Here is an 18,727-nt window from a genome sequence, read left to right on the forward strand (position 1 = left end):
AACAAGAAATAATTAATGAACTTTGATATATATAGAATGAACTTTGATATATATAGAATGAACGCTGATATATATAGAATGAAAGTTGATATATATAGAATGAACTTTGATATATATAGAATGAAAGTTGATATATATAGAATGAAAGTTGATATATATAGAATGAACTTTGATATATATAGAATGAACTTTGATATATATAGAATGAAAGTTGATATATATAGAATGAAAGTTGATATATATAGAATGAACTTTGATATATATAGAATGAACTTTGATATATATAGAATGAAAGTTGATATATATAGAATGAACTTTGATATATATAGAATGAACGCTGATATATATAGAATGAAAGCTGATATATATAGAATGAACTTTGATATATATAGAATGAACTTTGATATATATAGAATGAATGCTGATATATATAGAATGAAAGTTGATATATATAGAATGAACTTTGATATATATAGAATGAACTTTGATATATATAGAATGAAAGTTGATATATATAGAATGAACTTTGATATATATAGAATGAACGCTGATATATATAGAATGAAAGCTGATATATATAGAATGAACTTTGATATATATAGAATGAACTTTGATATATATAGAATGAATGCTGATATATATAGAATGAAAGTTGATATATATAGAATGAACTTTGATATATATAGAATGAAAGCTGATATATATAGAATGAAAGTTGATATATATATAGAATGAACTTTGATATATATAGAATGAAAGCTGATATATATAGAATGAAAGTTGATATATATATAGAATGAAAGTTGATATATATATAGAATGAAAGTTGATATATATAGAATGAACTTTGATATATATAGAATGAACGCTGATATATATAGAATGAAAGTTGATATATATAGAATGAACTTTGATATATATAGAATGAAAGTTGATATATATAGAATGAACGCTGATATATATAGAATGAACTTTGATATATATAGAATGAACGCTGATATATATAGAATGAACGCTGATATATATAAAATGAAAGCTGATATATATAGAATGAACACTGTTATATATAGAATGAAAGCTGACATACAGGGGTTGGACAATGAAACTAAAACACCTGGTTTTAGACAACAATAATGCATTAGTGTGGTGTAGGGCCTCCTTTTGTGGCCAATACAGCAGCAATTTGTCTTGAGAAAGTCCTGTACAGTGGTCAGATGGATTTTAAGCCATTCTTCTTGCAGGATAGTGGCCAGGTCACTACGTGATGCTGGTGGAGGAAAACGTTTCCTGACTCGCTCCTCCAAAACACCCCAAAGTGGCTCAATAATATTTAGATCTGGTGACTGTGCAGGCCATGGGAGATGTTCAACTTCACTTTCATGTTCATCAAACCAATCTTTCACCAGTCTTGCTGTGTGTATTCGTGCATTGTCGTCCTGATACACGGAATCGCCTTCAGGATACAATGTTTGAACCATTGAATGCACATGATCCTCCAGAATGGTTCGGAAGTCCTTGGCCATGATCATTCTATATATATCAGCGTTCATTATATATCCCCCATACTCAAATAGCGGCCTCCTGGCCTTTTTAGGCCCATTGGTCATCTATTTCTGGCACGAGAGCTGTTTTGAAAAGTTTTTTTTTTATTATGATTTTTTTTTTCAATCGCGCTGTCCGCTCTTATTTTGAAATCGCGCACCGCGAGGCTGGTGATTGCCTCCATGGCAACAATAAACAGATAGCAGTAAAGTCTTCGGAAACGAGACAGTCAAAGTTCATTCTATATATATCAGCGTTCATTCTATATATATCAACTTTCATTCTATATATATCAAAGTTCATTAAATATTTCCTGTTTGGCTTGCCATAATATGTATATATATATATATATATATATATATATATATATATATATATATATATATATATATATACATATATATATATATATAAATGAATATATGAGAAAATCTGCCACTGCTTTTTATGATGTAAAGCTGAAATTTTTTTCTTATCTGCAGTAGGTCTTGGTGTAGTGGTCGGTTTTTTACTTGCTGGCTTGACCAGTTGTTGATTTTATGGAACTGATCCCTTTTATTAGAGTCAATCTTGAATGCCCCGAATAAAAAATCAGGAACAATATCCATATTTGCATAATATTCCTAATGTGATTTTAGCAGTACTTGATCATCAACAGTGGGCTGTCCTATTTATTGTGTTGTGACTTAATTTTATTGTCCTTAATATTTTCTAAATAATAATACAGATTTATGTCAAATGTTTATAACTTTTCATCATCAAACACTTTACAATAAGGGTAAATAGTTAACAGTATTTAAGACAGTAATAAGCCTTACTAAATATTACAGTTGATCATTATTAAATAATAAGAAACAAAAACTTTATTTTTATAAATCCTAAGATAATGTTTGTTCTCTGTTTTTATTGCTTAATGATTGTGAATTTACTTACTTGTTTAGTAATGCTTATTAGTCTTATTAATCTAATGTCTTATTAGTTAATACTCCCTTAAGTATTGTTAATGTACTCTTATTGTATAGTATGACTAAATTGAAATATATTTTGTTACAATATTTCACCTTCAGAATGCTTTTAAAATTAGGGATTTTTTTGTTATTAAGTGGCATTAGAAATTCTAGGAGTGGTAGTTTTTATAGGGTCAATACTGGAACATTAGTAGGTATGTACATCAACATTAGATTATTGTATTAAATTCAGACAGTGAAGGACTGGCGTCCCCTCCAGGGTGTATTCCCTCCTTGTGCCCAATGATTCCAGGTACGCTCTGGACCCCCCCGCGACCCTAAATTGGATAAGCGGTTACAGATAATGGATGGATGGATGGAAATTTTGTAATACTTAAAACTGCAGCCTTTTCATGGAAATGATAAAAACTGCAATAATATTTTATGTTTGAAATTGAAATCTGTAGTTCTTTTCATACTTGCAGTACTTCTTGATGTTGTAGTGGGTGTTGACTGTTTCCCACTAGTTGTTGACCTTACAGTTGTGACACCTGGAGACAGTGTTAGAAGCAAACATGATTGTCAGGTTCCTCAAAATGTGAAACGTCATAAACAATATTAATGTGGACGTAGCATTTATTTGTTTGATATGCTTCTTGATATAGGGCGACATGTCTATTTATTAGTGTATTAGTGAAGTTATGTTACAGATTTTCTTGAAAAACTGTGTTCAGTGTTTCATCGTATTATGATATACAAATATAAACTGCAGCAGTATCTTATTTAGAATATATTTAATATATTTAACAATAGGGTTTTTTGTTATAGCATTTGTCACATTGGGACTTCTAGGAATGGCAGTTGTTAAGTAGTTGGAACCTGATCATAAATTAGTATGTGCATGAATAAATATTAGAGCATTAGACCTGTAATTTTGAACTGAAATATATTGACAGTAGAATTTCTAAAAATGTTATTGAAACCTACAGAAATTCTAAATATTAATGAATGTTAATGATTGATAAATTTCATCAAACATCAAAATATTACTTTATATATATATATATATATATATATATATATATATATATATATATATATATATATATATATGTATGTTGTAGGGCTTAATTTATATTTCATATACACTGTATTTTTTCCTACCTGTAGAACTTCTTTTTGTAGTGGTGGGTGTTGTAGTTTTAATAGTAGTTCCTTTGATATTTAATATAAATAATTACAAGTAGGAAGAATCATGCACATGATACATCATTTTATCATATTACATGTATTTTATTTTGCAGTAATTAAAATTGCAGTCTTTCCCAGTAAATGTTAAATACAGCAGTATTATTTCATGTTTTAAATTTAAGCTTGGTATTCTTTTCCTACTTGCAGTACTTCTTGATGTAGTGATGGTTGCTTTTACAGACGTAGCCCCTGGAAACAAAGTGTTAGAATATCATGTGATTGTCAGGTGCTTCAGAATGTGAAAATCAATGCTGAAATAGTATTTACTAAAACGATTCATGTAGTTCTATATGATGCAGGGCCTATTTATTGGGGTGAGGTTATGTTCTTGGTCTAAGTATTTATCAGTAACATTACAGATTAATGTACATTTCCTTGAAAGACTATAGTATTCCAACATGTTATGAAATTCAAATATAAATTGTAACAGTATTTCATATATAGTAAGCATTTAACAGTAAGGTGTTTTGTTATAGTATGAGTGGAAAGATGGACTGGTGCCACATCAAGGGTGTGTTTGTGCCTTGCCCCCAGTGATTCTGGGTAGGCTACTGACCCACCCCAAACCTAAACTGGGTAAGTGTTTACAGAAAATGAAGAAATGAATAAATAACTGAATTTTAGTGGCAGTGAAACATCTAGCAGTGGTAGTTGATGTTATGGAGTTGAGATCTGGTCATAAATTAGTATGTGTGTAAATAAACATTAGAACATTGGACTGACTTCAGACAGTTACACCTGTACATTTGTATAAAATTGTTATTATTGAAATTACCTAAATTTTAATGAATATTGACCATTAGATGTCATCACACACCAAAACTTTGTTATTGAATCTGAATTTACATTTCATACAGTGTTTCTTTCCTACCTGTAGTACTTCTTTTTGTAGTGGTGGAAGTTGGAGTTTTAGTAGTAGTTCCTTTGATGTTAAAACAGGAGTATAAATAATTACAAGTAGGAAGAATCATGCAGATATTACATTACTGATGCATCGACAGGTTTGAAAAGTGTAGCAACTCAAATTAACTTAACTAAGATTTAAACATGCTAACCAGATTAAATTGTGTAATAATTAAAAAAAATTACAATTACAGCTTTTCATGTAAATGTTAAACACTGCAGTAATATTACAAGTTTGAAATTTTCCTACTTGCTGTACTTCTTGATGTAGTGGTGGAAGTTGGAGTTTTAGTAGTAGTTCCTTTGATGTTAAGACAAGAGTATAAATAATTACAAGTAGAAAAAATCATGCAGATATTACATTACTGATGCATCGACAGGTTTGAAAAGTGTAGCAACTCAAATTAGCTTAACTAAGAATTAAACATGCTAACCAGATTATATCGTGTAATAATTACGATTGCAGCTTTTCATGTAAATGTTAAACACTGCAGGAATATTTCATGTTTGAAACTTTTCCTACTTGCAGTACTTCTTGATGTAATGGTGGAGGTTGGAGTTTTAGTAGTAGTTCCTTTGATGTTAAAACAGGAGTATAAATAATTACAAGTCGGAAGAATCGTGCAGATATTACATTACTGATGCATCGACAGGTTTGAAAAGTGTAGCAACTCAAAACAACTTAACTAAGAATTAAACATGTTAACCGGATTAAATTGTGTAATACTTAAAAACAATTACAATTACAGCTTTTCATGTAAATGTTAAACACTGCAGTAATATTTCATGTTTGAAATTTTCCTACTTGCAGTACTTCTTGATGTAGTGGTGGAAGTTGGAGTTTTAGTAGTAGTTCCTTTGATGTTAAAACAGGAGTATAAATAATTACAAGTAGGAAGAATCATGCAGATATTACATTACTGATGCATCGACAGGTTTGAAAAGTGTAGCAACTCAAATTAACTTAACTAAGAATTAAACATGCTAAACTGATTAAATTGTGTAATAATTAAAAAAAAATACAATTACAGCTTTTCATGTAAATATTAAACACTGCAGTAATATTCCATGTTTGAAATTTTCCTACTTGCAGTACTTCTTGGTGTAATGGTGGAGGTTGGAGTTTTAGTAGTAGTTCCTTTGGTGTTAAAACAGGAGTATAAATAATTACAAGTAGGAAGAATCGTGCAGATATTACATTACTGATGCATCGACAGGTTTGAAAAGTGTAGCAATTCAAATCAACTTAACTAAGAATTAAACATGCTAACCAGATTATATCGTGTAATAATTACGATTGCAGCTTTTCATGTAAATGTTAAACGCTGCAGGAATATTTCATGTTTGAAATTTTCCTACTTGCAGTACTTCTTGATGTAGTGGTGGGTGTTGAAGGTTTCACACTAGTGGTTGTTGTAACCCCTGGAAACAAAGTGTTAGAAGCTCATGTGATTGTCAGGTACCTCACAATGTGAAAATCATAAAAGATGTCAATGTGGAAATAGCATTTACTAATTGGATTTCTAGTGCTTCTTGATACAGAATAGTGGACTTATTTATTGGGGTATGTGACCTTATTTTTTTGTTTTAAGTATTAATCACTAATGTTAAAAGCTCATGTAAATTTCTTGGAAAGACTGTTCTATCTTTAACAGTGTGGCACAGTGGCGCAGCAAGTAGTGTTGCAGTCACACAGCTCCAGGGACCTGGAGGTTGTGGGTTCAAGTCTGGCTCCAGGTGACTGTCTGTGAGAAGTTTGGTGTGTTCTCACCATGTTCAAATGGGTTTCCTCCCACGGTCCAAAAACACACATTGGTAGGTGGATTGGCTACTCAAATGTGTGTGAGTGTGTGTTGCCCTGTGAAGGACTGGTGCAAACTTCAGGGTGTATTCCTGTTTTGTGCCCAATAATTCCAGGTAGGCTCTGGACCTACCGCAACCCTGAACTGGATAAGAGGTTGTAGATAATGTATGAAAGAATATATTTAACAGTAGAGCTTTTACATAGTGTTGGAGCCATTAGAACTTCAAAGAGTGGTAATTGCGGTTGTTATGGATTTGAGGCCTGCACATAATTTAGTTGTGCATATATTAAAATTAGATTGTTGTATCAACTTCACCTGTATCGACAGTTTTACATGTAAATTGGAACCAGTACATATTGACTGAAGGGTGTGTAATATTACTTAAAGAAACCAACAGTTCTGTTAAGCTTTGCAATGAGCAACAAACTGTTGTTAAAAACCAAAATGTACATTTCATACAGTGTTTCTTTCCTACCTGTGGTACTTCTTTTTGTAGTGGTGGAAGTTGGAGTTTTAGTAGTAGTTTCTTTGATGTTAAAACAGGAGTATAAATAATTACAAGTAGGAAGAATCATGCAGATATTACATTACTGATGCATCGACAGGTTTGAAAAGTGTAGCAACTCAAATTAACTTAACTAAGATTTAAACATGCTAACCAGATTAAATTGTGTAATAATTAAAAAAAATTACAATTACAGCTTTTCATGTAAATGTTAAACACTGCAGTAATATTACATGTTTGAAATTTTCCTACTTGCTGTACTTCTTGATGTAGTGGTGGAAGTTGGAGTTTTAGTAGTAGTTCCTTTGATGTTAAGACAAGAGTATAAATAATTACAAGTAGAAAAAATCATGCAGATATTACATTACTGATGCATTGACAGGTTTGAATTCTAAAAGTGTAACAACTCAAATTAACTTAAGCATGCTTAAGCAAAATTTATTAAACATGCTATCTGGATTAAATTTGTGTAATAATTGCAATTACAGATTACTGTCACAGTCACACAGCTCCAGGGACCTGGAAGTTGTGGGTTCGAGGCCCGCTCTGGGTGACTGTCACACGTTGGTAGGTGGATTGGTGACTCAAAAGTGTCTGTAGGTGTGAATGTGTGAGTGTGTCACCCTGTGAAGGACTGGCTCCAGGGTGTGTTCCTGCCTTGTGCTCAATGATTCCGGGTAGGCTCTGGACCCACAGTGTCCCTGAATTGGTCAAGCGCTTACAGAAAATGAATGAATTTAAATCCAGGTTTCTTTTCTTACTTGCAGTACTTTTTGATGTAGTGGTGGGTGTTGAAGGTTTCAAACTAGTGGTTGATGTTGTGACACCTGGAAACAAAATGATAGAAGCTAATGTGTTTTATCAGGTACCTCAGAATGTGAATAACCAATAAACAATATGAATGCTTAAATAGATTAAAAGAGTGCTTCTTGATACATGACGGAAGGCTGGTTTATTGGGGTTCATGAATTAGTTTTTATTTTGATTTTGAAGTTTTAGTAGTAGCTCCTTTGATATTCAAACAGTAATATAATTATTACCAGCAGAACAAGTCATGCAGAAAGTACATTACACTACTGATGTATAAACATGTTTAGATTCTAAAAAGGTAGCAATTTGAATAATCCAAGCCAAGAATTAAACACATTCCCTGCATTACATTTTGCAATAATTACTATTAGTCTTTTCTTGGAAATGATAAATATTATAGAAATAATTCATGTTTGAAAATTAAAATCTGTTTTTTTTTTTCCCTACTTGCAGTACTTCCTAATGTAATGGTGGGTGTGGAACCTTTTGCCGCAGTGGTTGATTTTACAGTGGTGATACCTGGAAACAAATTGTTAGAACCACATTTCATTATCTGGTACCTCGGAATGTAAAAATCACAGAGTATCAAAGTTGAAACAGAATTTCCTAATAGGATTTAAAAATTGCTTCTTGATACAGTGTGGGCAGTCCACCTTGAGGTGAACTGAATTTATGTTTGGGTTCATAATTATTATTATATTTCTGGATTTACTTTAAGGAATGTTAATTGTATTCCATCATGTTATTACATTTAAATAATTCAATAATATTAAATATTTACAGTATATTTCACTGTAGGGCCTTTTCTGTAGTGGTGGGTTTGGTTGAACTGGAAATTGTAGAAGTGGCTGTTCTTACAAAATTGACACTTAAACTTAATGTTGTCTGTGACTAGGAGAAATATTTTATTTTTTATGTCTGCTTTCTACAAATTAATTGGTGGCATATTCAGGTTGGGGTGTGCTGAGGATGGGGAGTTCTTTCCCTACCTGCAGCTTTTCTTGATGTAGTGGTGGGTGTGGTACTTGTTGGATGAGTGGTTGTTTGAGTGATTAGTTCTTAGTAATGTAAAAATAATAATATCAACACTCATATATGATCTCCCAAAGATCTTCCTGATGCAGTGGTGGGGGGTCGACTTAAAGGACCAGTGGTTGGTCTGTCTACTACAACAACTGGTTTATTCAAACTACAAATAAAGGTTCATTTCAGTCATCAGTTTAATACATACATCCTGTAAGGAATCGAATGTCTTTGAGAAAATATCTGAAGAATGCATCGCATTTAAATGACATTATGAAACTGAAATTGAAATGTACATAGTATTTTATTTTAAGAAAATTCCTATCAGTACAGGTTCCTGGAATCAAGGTAGTGGAATGTTTATGAGCGATACTTGTTGAACTCATGAACATCAACAAGTAGAATCTAAATATTCACATTTTTTGTCTTTCTGATCTGCAGCAAATTATTAGCTTTTTCTTACAAAACTCTTGATAAACTCTAAGAAACTCTTGATATGCAACCTTGATAACCCAATAGTTTTGGAAAACATTTGTTCTTGTTTAACTAGATTATGAAGCATGAACATTCAGGGACCAAGCCCAGTTATACCCTACCATATTAGCTTCTTAATGTAGAGTTGGAGGTAGTTCTTGAAAGAACTGACAGTAATTGTGGTAACATTACTGACACTTTATTTCAAATTATGAAACTGGGAAATTTATTTTTTAATTTGAATTATGTATTTGATGCCAGCAACACATTCCAAAAAAGTTATAGAGGAATCTCTATATGCAAAGGACAAGGCCCAAAACCAATAATATTATGATGTGCATTTAATTGCTTTTTGTTTTTATTTACATTTTGCACAATGCCCCATTGTTTTCAGAAATGGGGTTGTATATGCTATAGATGGATTTAAATAAAATACATATATACATTCTTTCCTACCAATAATGCTTTTTGTTGTAGAGGTGGGGGTTATGTTTGGACGAATAGTCGCTGATGTTACATTGCTTACACCTGGAAGTAAGGTATGAGGAGCATTTTAAATAGTCATTGAAAGATTTGTTAATGCACAGAAATTCACTGTTTGTTATGGATAAAAAATATATTGTATACATTTGCATTTGAGTCAGTGAGGTACTTGACTGATATATTTACATTCAGACCATGCAGATTTATTTTGTTAACATTGCAGGACATTACAGTGTGGACATTACAAAAATTCATAATATTTAAAATGAATATATATATATATACTGTACTGTGCAGAATTCTAAGCTAGTTTAACACCTAAGATAAATATATATATATATATATATATATATATATATATATATATATATATATATATATATATATATATATATATATATATATATATATGTGTGTGTGTGTGTGTGTGTGTGTGTGTAGACAGAAAATGTGGAGGAACTTACAATGTATCAAGAGAAGAGCTGACACACAAAGCAGGGCCTGAAATCCCATTGCTGTAGAAAGGAATTTAAATGGTCCTAAAAATGATATACATAATATGAATTAATAGTGCATACAAAATCATGGGCATGTATGTATATACTGGTTATACATATAGATTTTTTTTAAACATATTGGTGTGACATCTGTCATTTTTTAAATTTGCTCCAGAGAGGCTTTGCCCCTGACTCTTCAGTCATACTAGCACCAGCTGTTCTTTTCACTCCAGTGTTTCTGCCTGTGGTTCTGTTGCCTACTCTCCCTTTCCCAGTGGTCCTGTAAACTAATGTCTTTCTACCAATTGTCCTGTCTACTGTCTCCATTAGTGGTCCTTATACAGAACTTAGAAACAAACCCTGATATCAGGGTTTACCAACAGTCCAAAGTGCTTATGGTTTTGAAATGATGGATATATTAAGGAAGTATATTAACTCTAAACATGCAACTAATCATTACATAATAGTATCATAACAGTTGTAAACACTTACAAATTGTGTAAAATATAAATAATTTATTTAATGTATTTTTAGATTGTTACATTTTTTTTAAACAAATATTTAAATAAATAATAAATATTGTTTTAACAAATATAAAAAATATTTATGTTTTTTAATATTCAGTTGCAAGCAGATCTCAATTGTATTTATATGGCATGTTGACCCCAGAATAGAAACAGGTTAAACATATTTATATCCAGACTGACCTAATACGGTAGTAATTGCTAGTAAATTAACTAATTTGCAGTACTTGTGCACAGAAGAATTTGTATATATTGGGTATCCAGTGGGTAATCAGAAGTCACTATGAACCCAGAATAAATTTAAATTGACCAGTTTAGTGTGCAACTGAATTTATTGCAACATTTTTGCTATAAACGCTACCATTAATAATAGATTTTGAAGGGTAAGTAGTTAAAAAGGTGAATCATTAAAACTTAAGTTATGGTCCTGCAAATAACTTAATAAATACCTTATTAATGTAAGTTGTCCTTATGAATTATTTCCACAACTTTGATAAGCATTCACTAACAGAAAAGTGCTTGTAATTGAGAATGAGTATGTACTTTTTGCAATTGCAATTAAAAAAAGTATTTCAATCTAATGGCCAGTGAAAATGTACACTATGATAATAGAAGATGTAAACACAGTATGCTCCTTTATATCTACAATAATATCAAAAAATTAATCTTTAATAAAGTGGTTACTCTGAATATTTGTATAAATTACATAGTACATTGTACATTGAACATTGTGTTACATATATTTAACATGTTTGCTCTTATACAAATGTCATATTAATTCTAAATCAGTAAATATTAACTGCTTGTTAATCATTCATTAACTGCTTGCTAATAGTGAATAAAGTCATAAGAACAGACCTGAAGTTCTTCTTGTGTTTGTTTCATAAATCACTTAATATCAATTTTTCAAGTTTTATTTTCTCATAAATGTAGAACCTGGATTAAGCACTTTACCATGTTTCTCATTCCCAATATTTTTTTTGACGTGGCCATTTCCATGTCACAAATGCAACAAATTGAGAAGAAAATGCTTTGGACCAGAGTCCAGGGATCAATTCTCCAGCACCACTTTGCTTGCATTGACTCCACAAGTCAGTGTCAAAAAACCCACAGCCGAGAGAAACAAATGCTGAAAATGTACCTGAACTTAAGAAACCAGAGCCTGGCTTCTGACCAGCGAATACGCTGGAAAATGGTGGAACGCTCCTTAAAATTGACCAAATTCTCTATCCATTTTTCTTTGTTTCATCTCTCATTTGGATGCTCCAATGCACTAATTTTGTCAAATATATTAATGAAAATAAAGGCATATGGTTTTGAATTTGAATTATGCCCCGATATTATCCAAATCCTAGCTTAAAATAGTCATATCATCATTAATAGTGTGATGATAGCATAAAACAGAGCTGAGTGCTTAAACACAAATTTAAATATCCTTACCTGTTTCCACTTGGTACAGCCAATGAGAGCCACTTCTTGTGATGATTCTAGTCTCTGTTTCTCAGCATATATGCAAGAATAAACATACAGGGACAGGACGACCATGAATAACCTGTTTTTTTTTTTATATGTCTTGAACATATTCCACCAGAGGAAAAGCCACATTAGGTATGCTGTCCAGGGCACATGCCTGTCATGTATACAATATCATTAGACACTTCAATGTTAGGAGGAAGTAGAGTTCATCTAAGTTGAAATGATTACAGTCTTTTTCTCGTCAAGTGTAACAAAGAATAAACATACGTAGATAAAAAAAAAATTTAAATGCTGTTTGGTTCTAAGATAGAGTTCAAAGCTAATCCTACTCTAGAAAAAATTCCAGTAGGAATTCCAGTATTTATCACTGATGCTTCAATTTAGTCCAAAAATATTTTCAGATGTTTTATAATTTCACTTATATTAATGCACACATAATATAAGCATATATTCATTAATGCATAGCTGTATACCTGTTGTGTATCTTAACTAAGTTTATTTCATTTTTACCCCCTCATTTACTGGTATATGTTGTAGTTGTATTATTTTCTCACATTTACTGGTTTATTACTTTTATGTTTATTTTGACATTTTTTATTAATTTAATTTCAATAATTAAATTTTTTCCTTGGACATTTTGCACAACAAGATAAGTCCATTATCCAGCCCACAGAGAGGGATCTATTAGTAAGGCTATAGCACATACACCACAAATGCAAATACACCTTTAATAGAAACCATAGATACTCATCTACAGAAATTTGGGGAAAAAAAGAAAGTCACATAACCCATCCTTGTTATATGAATGTGCGTCTGAATGGTTGACTCATACAGTGAGCCATTTTCTTGGTGCTATCATTCATTGGGACCTTTTTCTGTGATTGTTTGGTTCCATTTGTCACCTTAGAAATAAAGTCTTTGTAAAATCAATAAAACCATATTATGACAGACTTCCTGTTCTGGAAGAAGAGTGCCTTCATGGCATGACGGGTCACTGTAAAGATCTGTGTGCTGGAACAGACTCATTGGAACTGTGGAGAATCAATGGAATGCTGATCTTTCAATAAAATGTGATTGTCATTGGCATTGGAATTTTATTTAAAAAATATTGGTAAAAATCGGTTGCAGGTTTTTTAATCTCATATCATTAATCAATGTAAAAATGGGAAAGAATCCAACACAAGGGTGTCAGTTCTACAAGGTAAAGCAATCTAAATGAAAAACAGAGTTCAAAAACAAAAAGAAAATACAATAAATAGCCTGCTCAGAATTGCAGGTAGAGATCAGATAATACTTCACAATCATGTGGTAGAAAATATCCACATAGATGAACTTCTAAGTAGGTACAAGTTCAGGGAATACACTCTGTTGTCTTGGAGGAGAACTAGTTTAGGAAGATGTGACATTGATCTACAAAACATAAAGAGATTTTGTCCTATGAAAGGTATCATTCAATTGGGTTTTTTCATGATGGCTTCGGAAAGCCCTGGTTCAAAATTTCTTGTAGGTGTTAATCTGGGCCCACATCTGGTGATTGACTGTGAATGCCATAACGCAGTATGTTCTAATCAAACCCTGAGAGTGACTCATCACTGTACTATAGCACTATATACTGGTTTTCTTTTTAACCAATAAAGGCTCCTCAGGCTTAAAGCCATCTGCAGTTTTGAAATTAAAATATTTGACAAATGACATAATAACCTGATTAGAACATTGAAATCATTAAAGAAATGTCCATGAAGGAAGGTTTCTTTCAGTTTGGAGTTTATCGAAGAGTCAGAAGGGCCATAGTTACTTGACTGGCTACATTCTTTCTGAACTTAATACAGACAATCTCTGATTGACACCTAAAGAATAGTGTGCTGAAACAAAGGATATGGCTTGATGCCATTTTTCAGCTTGAACACTCCCACATTATGAGTTGCAAAACAATCGGCTGTATTTACTATATTCAAAGTTTTTACATTTTTTTATATAGGACCATAGCACTCCAAAAAATGTGATATGTTTAAAGGATTATTTTGATTTACAGAGTGTTCCTCGGATAAATGAAAAATGTATATGTATATACTCCTATAAAGCACCTTTTTTAAAATAGTTATTTACAACACCAAGAAAACGTTCTGCTATTGCTAAGATATCACACTTGCTAAGACAGAAGAACAATTTTCTGTGCTGTTGAAAAAAAAGTCTCACTATAGGACTATTTACAATATATTTTACATCAGTCTGAACGAGACTTTCACAAAGCAAAACAATGGTAAAGTTTCAATAAATGTTAATAGTTCAATAAGAAACCACTGTAATTACTTAAATATTTTCAAGGAGAAACCGCATAACCAGGACTGAATCTAAAATGACCTGATTAAGCTAAAGGCAGTTAGGGTTTGGGTAAACATCCACCTGCCAGCAAGTTCAAGAGTATTTATTGTAATTTTAAATATACAGAGTACACAGTGAAACAAAACCACATTCCTCCAGGAACATGGTGCCACACAAAACACGAGTGCAGACAGAAACAAAAGCAAAACACAAGTGCTAGTGCAGACAGCCATACAGTATAGCACAACACAAATAAAATGTGTAATCTATGTTTTCTTTAGAAGAGCTGCACAGCAGTCTTCATGGTAGCAGCCACAGAAGAGTACGAGTACAGGAATGTGCAAATTAGACAAATTATACAATGTACAGAAGATAATGTGCAATTATTGAAATATACTAGAGGTAATGTGCAAATTTTAAGATGTACAAGAATCTGCCCATGTTGGACCGGATCCTGCTGTACTTTCTTCCCAACGGCAGGAGAGAGAACAGTGTGAGTGAGGGGAGGGTTGGTCCTCCACAATGCTGGTTGCTTTGCGGATGCATCGGGCGGAGTAAATGTCCTCTCAGCTGTCCTCACTATACACTGGAGTATCTTACGGTCAGAGACAGTGCAGTTCCCAAACCAGGCCATGATGCATCTGCTCAGGATGTTCTCTATGGTGCCTCTGCAGAAGATGGTGAGGATGGGTAAAGGGAGACTGGTGTTTCTCAGATTCCAGAGGAAGTAGAAATGCTGCTGTGTTTTCTTGGCTATAGAGCTGGTGTTCAGGGTCCAGGAGAGGACCCGTTGATGTTGAGCGGAGAGGAGTTATTTTGTTCTCTCCTGAAGTCAACAACCATTTCCTTGATCTTCCTCACATTTAGGTGAAGGCTGTAGATTGTACACCCCTCTGTCAGCCGCTGCACCTCCTCTCTGTATGCTGATTTGTTGCCTCTGCTGATGAGACCCAGCCCAGTTGTATCATCTGCAAACTTCATAAAGTGATTTGAGTGATATGAGTTTTGCCGCAGAGTTATAAGTTAGGATAGTGAACAACAGAGGGCTCAAAATGCTGCCCTGGGTAAGCAAATTTAAGTCTGCTCAGTACTTGGATGCGAGAACTCCAAGAAAAAAAATTGGGTGGCTAGCCTCTTATTTATTTATTCATTCATTATCTGTAACTGCGTATCCAATTAAGGGTCGCGGTGGGTCTAGAGCCTACCTGGAATCATTGGGCACAAGACGGGGAATACACCCTGGAGGGGGCACCAGTCCTTTACAGGGCAACACAGACACACACATACATTCACTCACACACACACTCACACCTACGGACACTTTGGAGTCAACCAACGTGTGTTTTTTGTGGGAGGAAACAGGGGCACCCGGAGGAAACCCACGCGGAGAACACACCAACTCCTCACAGACAGTCACCTGGAGCAAGAATCGAACCCACAACCTCCAGGTCCCTGGAGCTGTGTGACTGCGACACTACCTGCTGTGCCACAGTGCCGCCCGCCTCTTATTTACCTCGCCACAAATTAAATTAATTAATTATCTTCTTTCTTCTCTCTATCTTAGATATGATGTGTGGTGATTATACTCAGGCAGCTAATCCGCCATCAAACCTTGTGGACTCTGAACATTGATGATGACTACCGCGTATTCCAGAGCATGTAAATTGCTTTGGGGGACTCGAAAAAGACTGTATATTTTTAACAATCATTTGTTGGACTAATGCTAATACATCCTTGAAAAGGAGATTAACATGTAGTATGGTGGGAAAACTGTTTGGTTTTTGTTTTGTTTGGTTTGTTTTTTAAAATTCTTATAATATCTGAGTGTAGTTTTGATGATTGATGACTGAATTGCTGAGTACATTTTCAGTGAGCACTGTACATGTCAAAGCTCAGACACTGAAATTTAATGGAGCAGTGTAGCTTGTGGCTTAAAGTATAAAATTCTTCCATATTCAAGCTTCAAACATCTTTAAGAGATAAACAGGTAGAAAAGGTGCGGTATGAGGGGAAACGTGCTGAACAGGATTAGTTGCTTAGTGTGTGTGTGTGGGTGTGTGTGTGTGTAGGTATGAGAGAGAACAAAGAGAGGAGAGTAAAGATGAGATGTAATAAATACTTCAATATTTATAAATTGACTATGTAATAGACTCTTTAAAAAGAGTGAAGTACAGGAGGAATTTCAGGACTAATATTGTAAAATGATCAATTTTATCTTTAAAATAATATTCCTGGGTTACAGTTTTCAGATAGATATTTTTCAAATGTGTCAAAGTACATTCCCAATCCAGATGACTGCCTGTGAGGAGTTTGGTGTGTTCTCCCCGTATGTGTTTTTTCCAGCTGCTCAGATTTGTAATAGGCGACTGCATGTTACCCTGTGAAGAATTGGCTCTCCATGATATGTTCCTGCCTTGTGCCAGTGACTCTGGGTAGGCTTTGGACCTACCGTGATCCTGAACTGGATAGGCCAGTGGTCCTCAAACTGTGGTACCTGTACCTCTAGTGCGAGAGCAATCCTTTGCTTTTTTTCCTGCTTTTTTCCAAGTAGGGAACGCAATCCTCCAGTTTTTTAAGAAATCCCAGAAAAGCCCAATAAAGAAAGCCCAGTTTCTGTTGTTTACTGGATGTTAGGCTAGAGACAGATGTGAGCAATGTGGATTTTATTATAAAAAGGGCGAAGCAAAAATGAGAAAAACAAGCCGAGACCAAGCCCAAGAAATACTCCGAATCCTAGAAGGACTAAAGCCAGAGGCAAAAAAGAGAGAATTAGAATTATAGATAGACGGTGTCCTTTACATTTGTCTGTACTGCCTGCCACAGGTTTCAGTTACAGGAAGAAGTTAAATAAAGAAGAATCAGTGCAGTCTAAGAAGAGGAAAAACAAGACAGCTTGAACTATATTTTATCTGAGAAATATTTGTTCTGTCAAAGAAGCATCCTAGTCAAACATCATCATCATCTTCATTTCCTCTTCTCCATTTCAGGGTTGCGGTCTTGTCAAACATACTATTCTGATATGATATTTCAGTTTGTTATATATAATGCACTTCATCTTTCAGTTCTGTCAGGCGACAACAATGAGGAACGTACAGAATGTGATATAGGAGACATATGGAGGTGTTTCGAATATTCACTGGATTGATTTGGATGCTCAAAAGTAGCTTCACCACTAGAGATTCTCCACTAACAGATGCCATCAGATTCTCACAGAATTGTAGATATTAGTGTATTTCTGTGAAAATCTGATGGTATTCATTCACATCAACATTAGCGAGATCAGGTATCAATGTTGGATGATTAATTCTGGATCACAAACACCTCTCCAACTCATTCGAGTGGTAATTTGTTGGTTTTTCAACACACCAGAAAACACAGCTAAACAGATCCAGAGCACACAGTACAATACGTGTATATATATATATATCACCAAATCACCATAATCATTCATTCACATTCAAAATATTACCTACTGTGTAATTATTCAGTAATACTTAGTATTTAATCATAGTTATTTAGGTGCTAATGCAGCATTTATCATAGTTCCTGCTTAGTCCCTGCATAGTTACATGTTAACTACCAAACAGTATTGGAAAGTGTTATCATCCATCCATCCATTATCTGTAAGCACTTATCCAGTTCAGGGTCACAGTGGGTCCTGAACCTACCTGGAATCATGATGCACAAGGCGGGAACACACCCTGGAGGGGGCACCAGTCCTTCACAGGGTGACAGACACACTCACACGCAGACACAGGGAAAACACACCACACTCCTCACAGTCACCCGGAGGAAACCCACGCAGACACAGGGAGAACACACAACACTCCTCACAGACAGTCACCCAGAGCGGGAATCAAACCCACAACCTCCAACTCTTTTGGAGTTTTTGGGCCCTGGAGTGTGACTGCAACACTACCTGCTGCGCCACTGTACTGCCCAGAAAGTATTACCATCATCTTTAATTCCATTCATTGTCTGTAACCCTTATCCAGTTCAGGGCAGTGGTGGGTCCGAAGCCTACCTGGAATCATTGGGCGCAAGGCAGGAAAACACCCTGGAGGGGGCACCAGTCCTTCACAGGGCAATACACACACTCACACATTCACTCGCACACTCACACCAACAGACACTTTTGAGTCACCAATCCACCTACCAACGTGTG

At 34.0% G+C, this 18,727-nt stretch overlaps 1 protein-coding gene across 1 annotated transcript in view; it reads right to left on the bottom strand.

The window, feature by feature from the left end:
• LOC136691409 (mucin-2-like) overlaps positions 1-12,230 on the bottom strand; it is a 61,247-nt gene extending 49,017 nt beyond the window's left edge. The window contains exons 1-13 of the mRNA XM_066663971.1: positions 12,205-12,230; positions 10,208-10,282; positions 9,717-9,788; positions 8,211-8,282; positions 7,715-7,780; positions 7,206-7,256; positions 6,924-6,974; positions 6,003-6,065; positions 5,731-5,781; positions 4,612-4,662; positions 3,882-3,929; positions 3,654-3,704; positions 2,969-3,040 (exon numbers count right to left, since the gene is read on the bottom strand). Coding sequence (XP_066520068.1) covers positions 2,969-3,040; positions 3,654-3,704; positions 3,882-3,929; positions 4,612-4,662; positions 5,731-5,781; positions 6,003-6,065; positions 6,924-6,974; positions 7,206-7,256; positions 7,715-7,780; positions 8,211-8,282; positions 9,717-9,788; positions 10,208-10,256 — 697 coding nt within the window. The 5' untranslated portion in view covers positions 10,257-10,282; positions 12,205-12,230. The remainder of the gene's footprint in view (positions 1-2,968; positions 3,041-3,653; positions 3,705-3,881; positions 3,930-4,611; positions 4,663-5,730; positions 5,782-6,002; positions 6,066-6,923; positions 6,975-7,205; positions 7,257-7,714; positions 7,781-8,210; positions 8,283-9,716; positions 9,789-10,207; positions 10,283-12,204) is intronic.
• Between the last annotated feature and the right edge of the window lie 6,497 nt (positions 12,231-18,727).

The sequence above is a fragment of the Hoplias malabaricus genome, chromosome 3 (assembly GCF_029633855.1).
Source record: "Hoplias malabaricus isolate fHopMal1 chromosome 3, fHopMal1.hap1, whole genome shotgun sequence".
Taxonomy (NCBI): domain Eukaryota; kingdom Metazoa; phylum Chordata; class Actinopteri; order Characiformes; family Erythrinidae; genus Hoplias; species Hoplias malabaricus.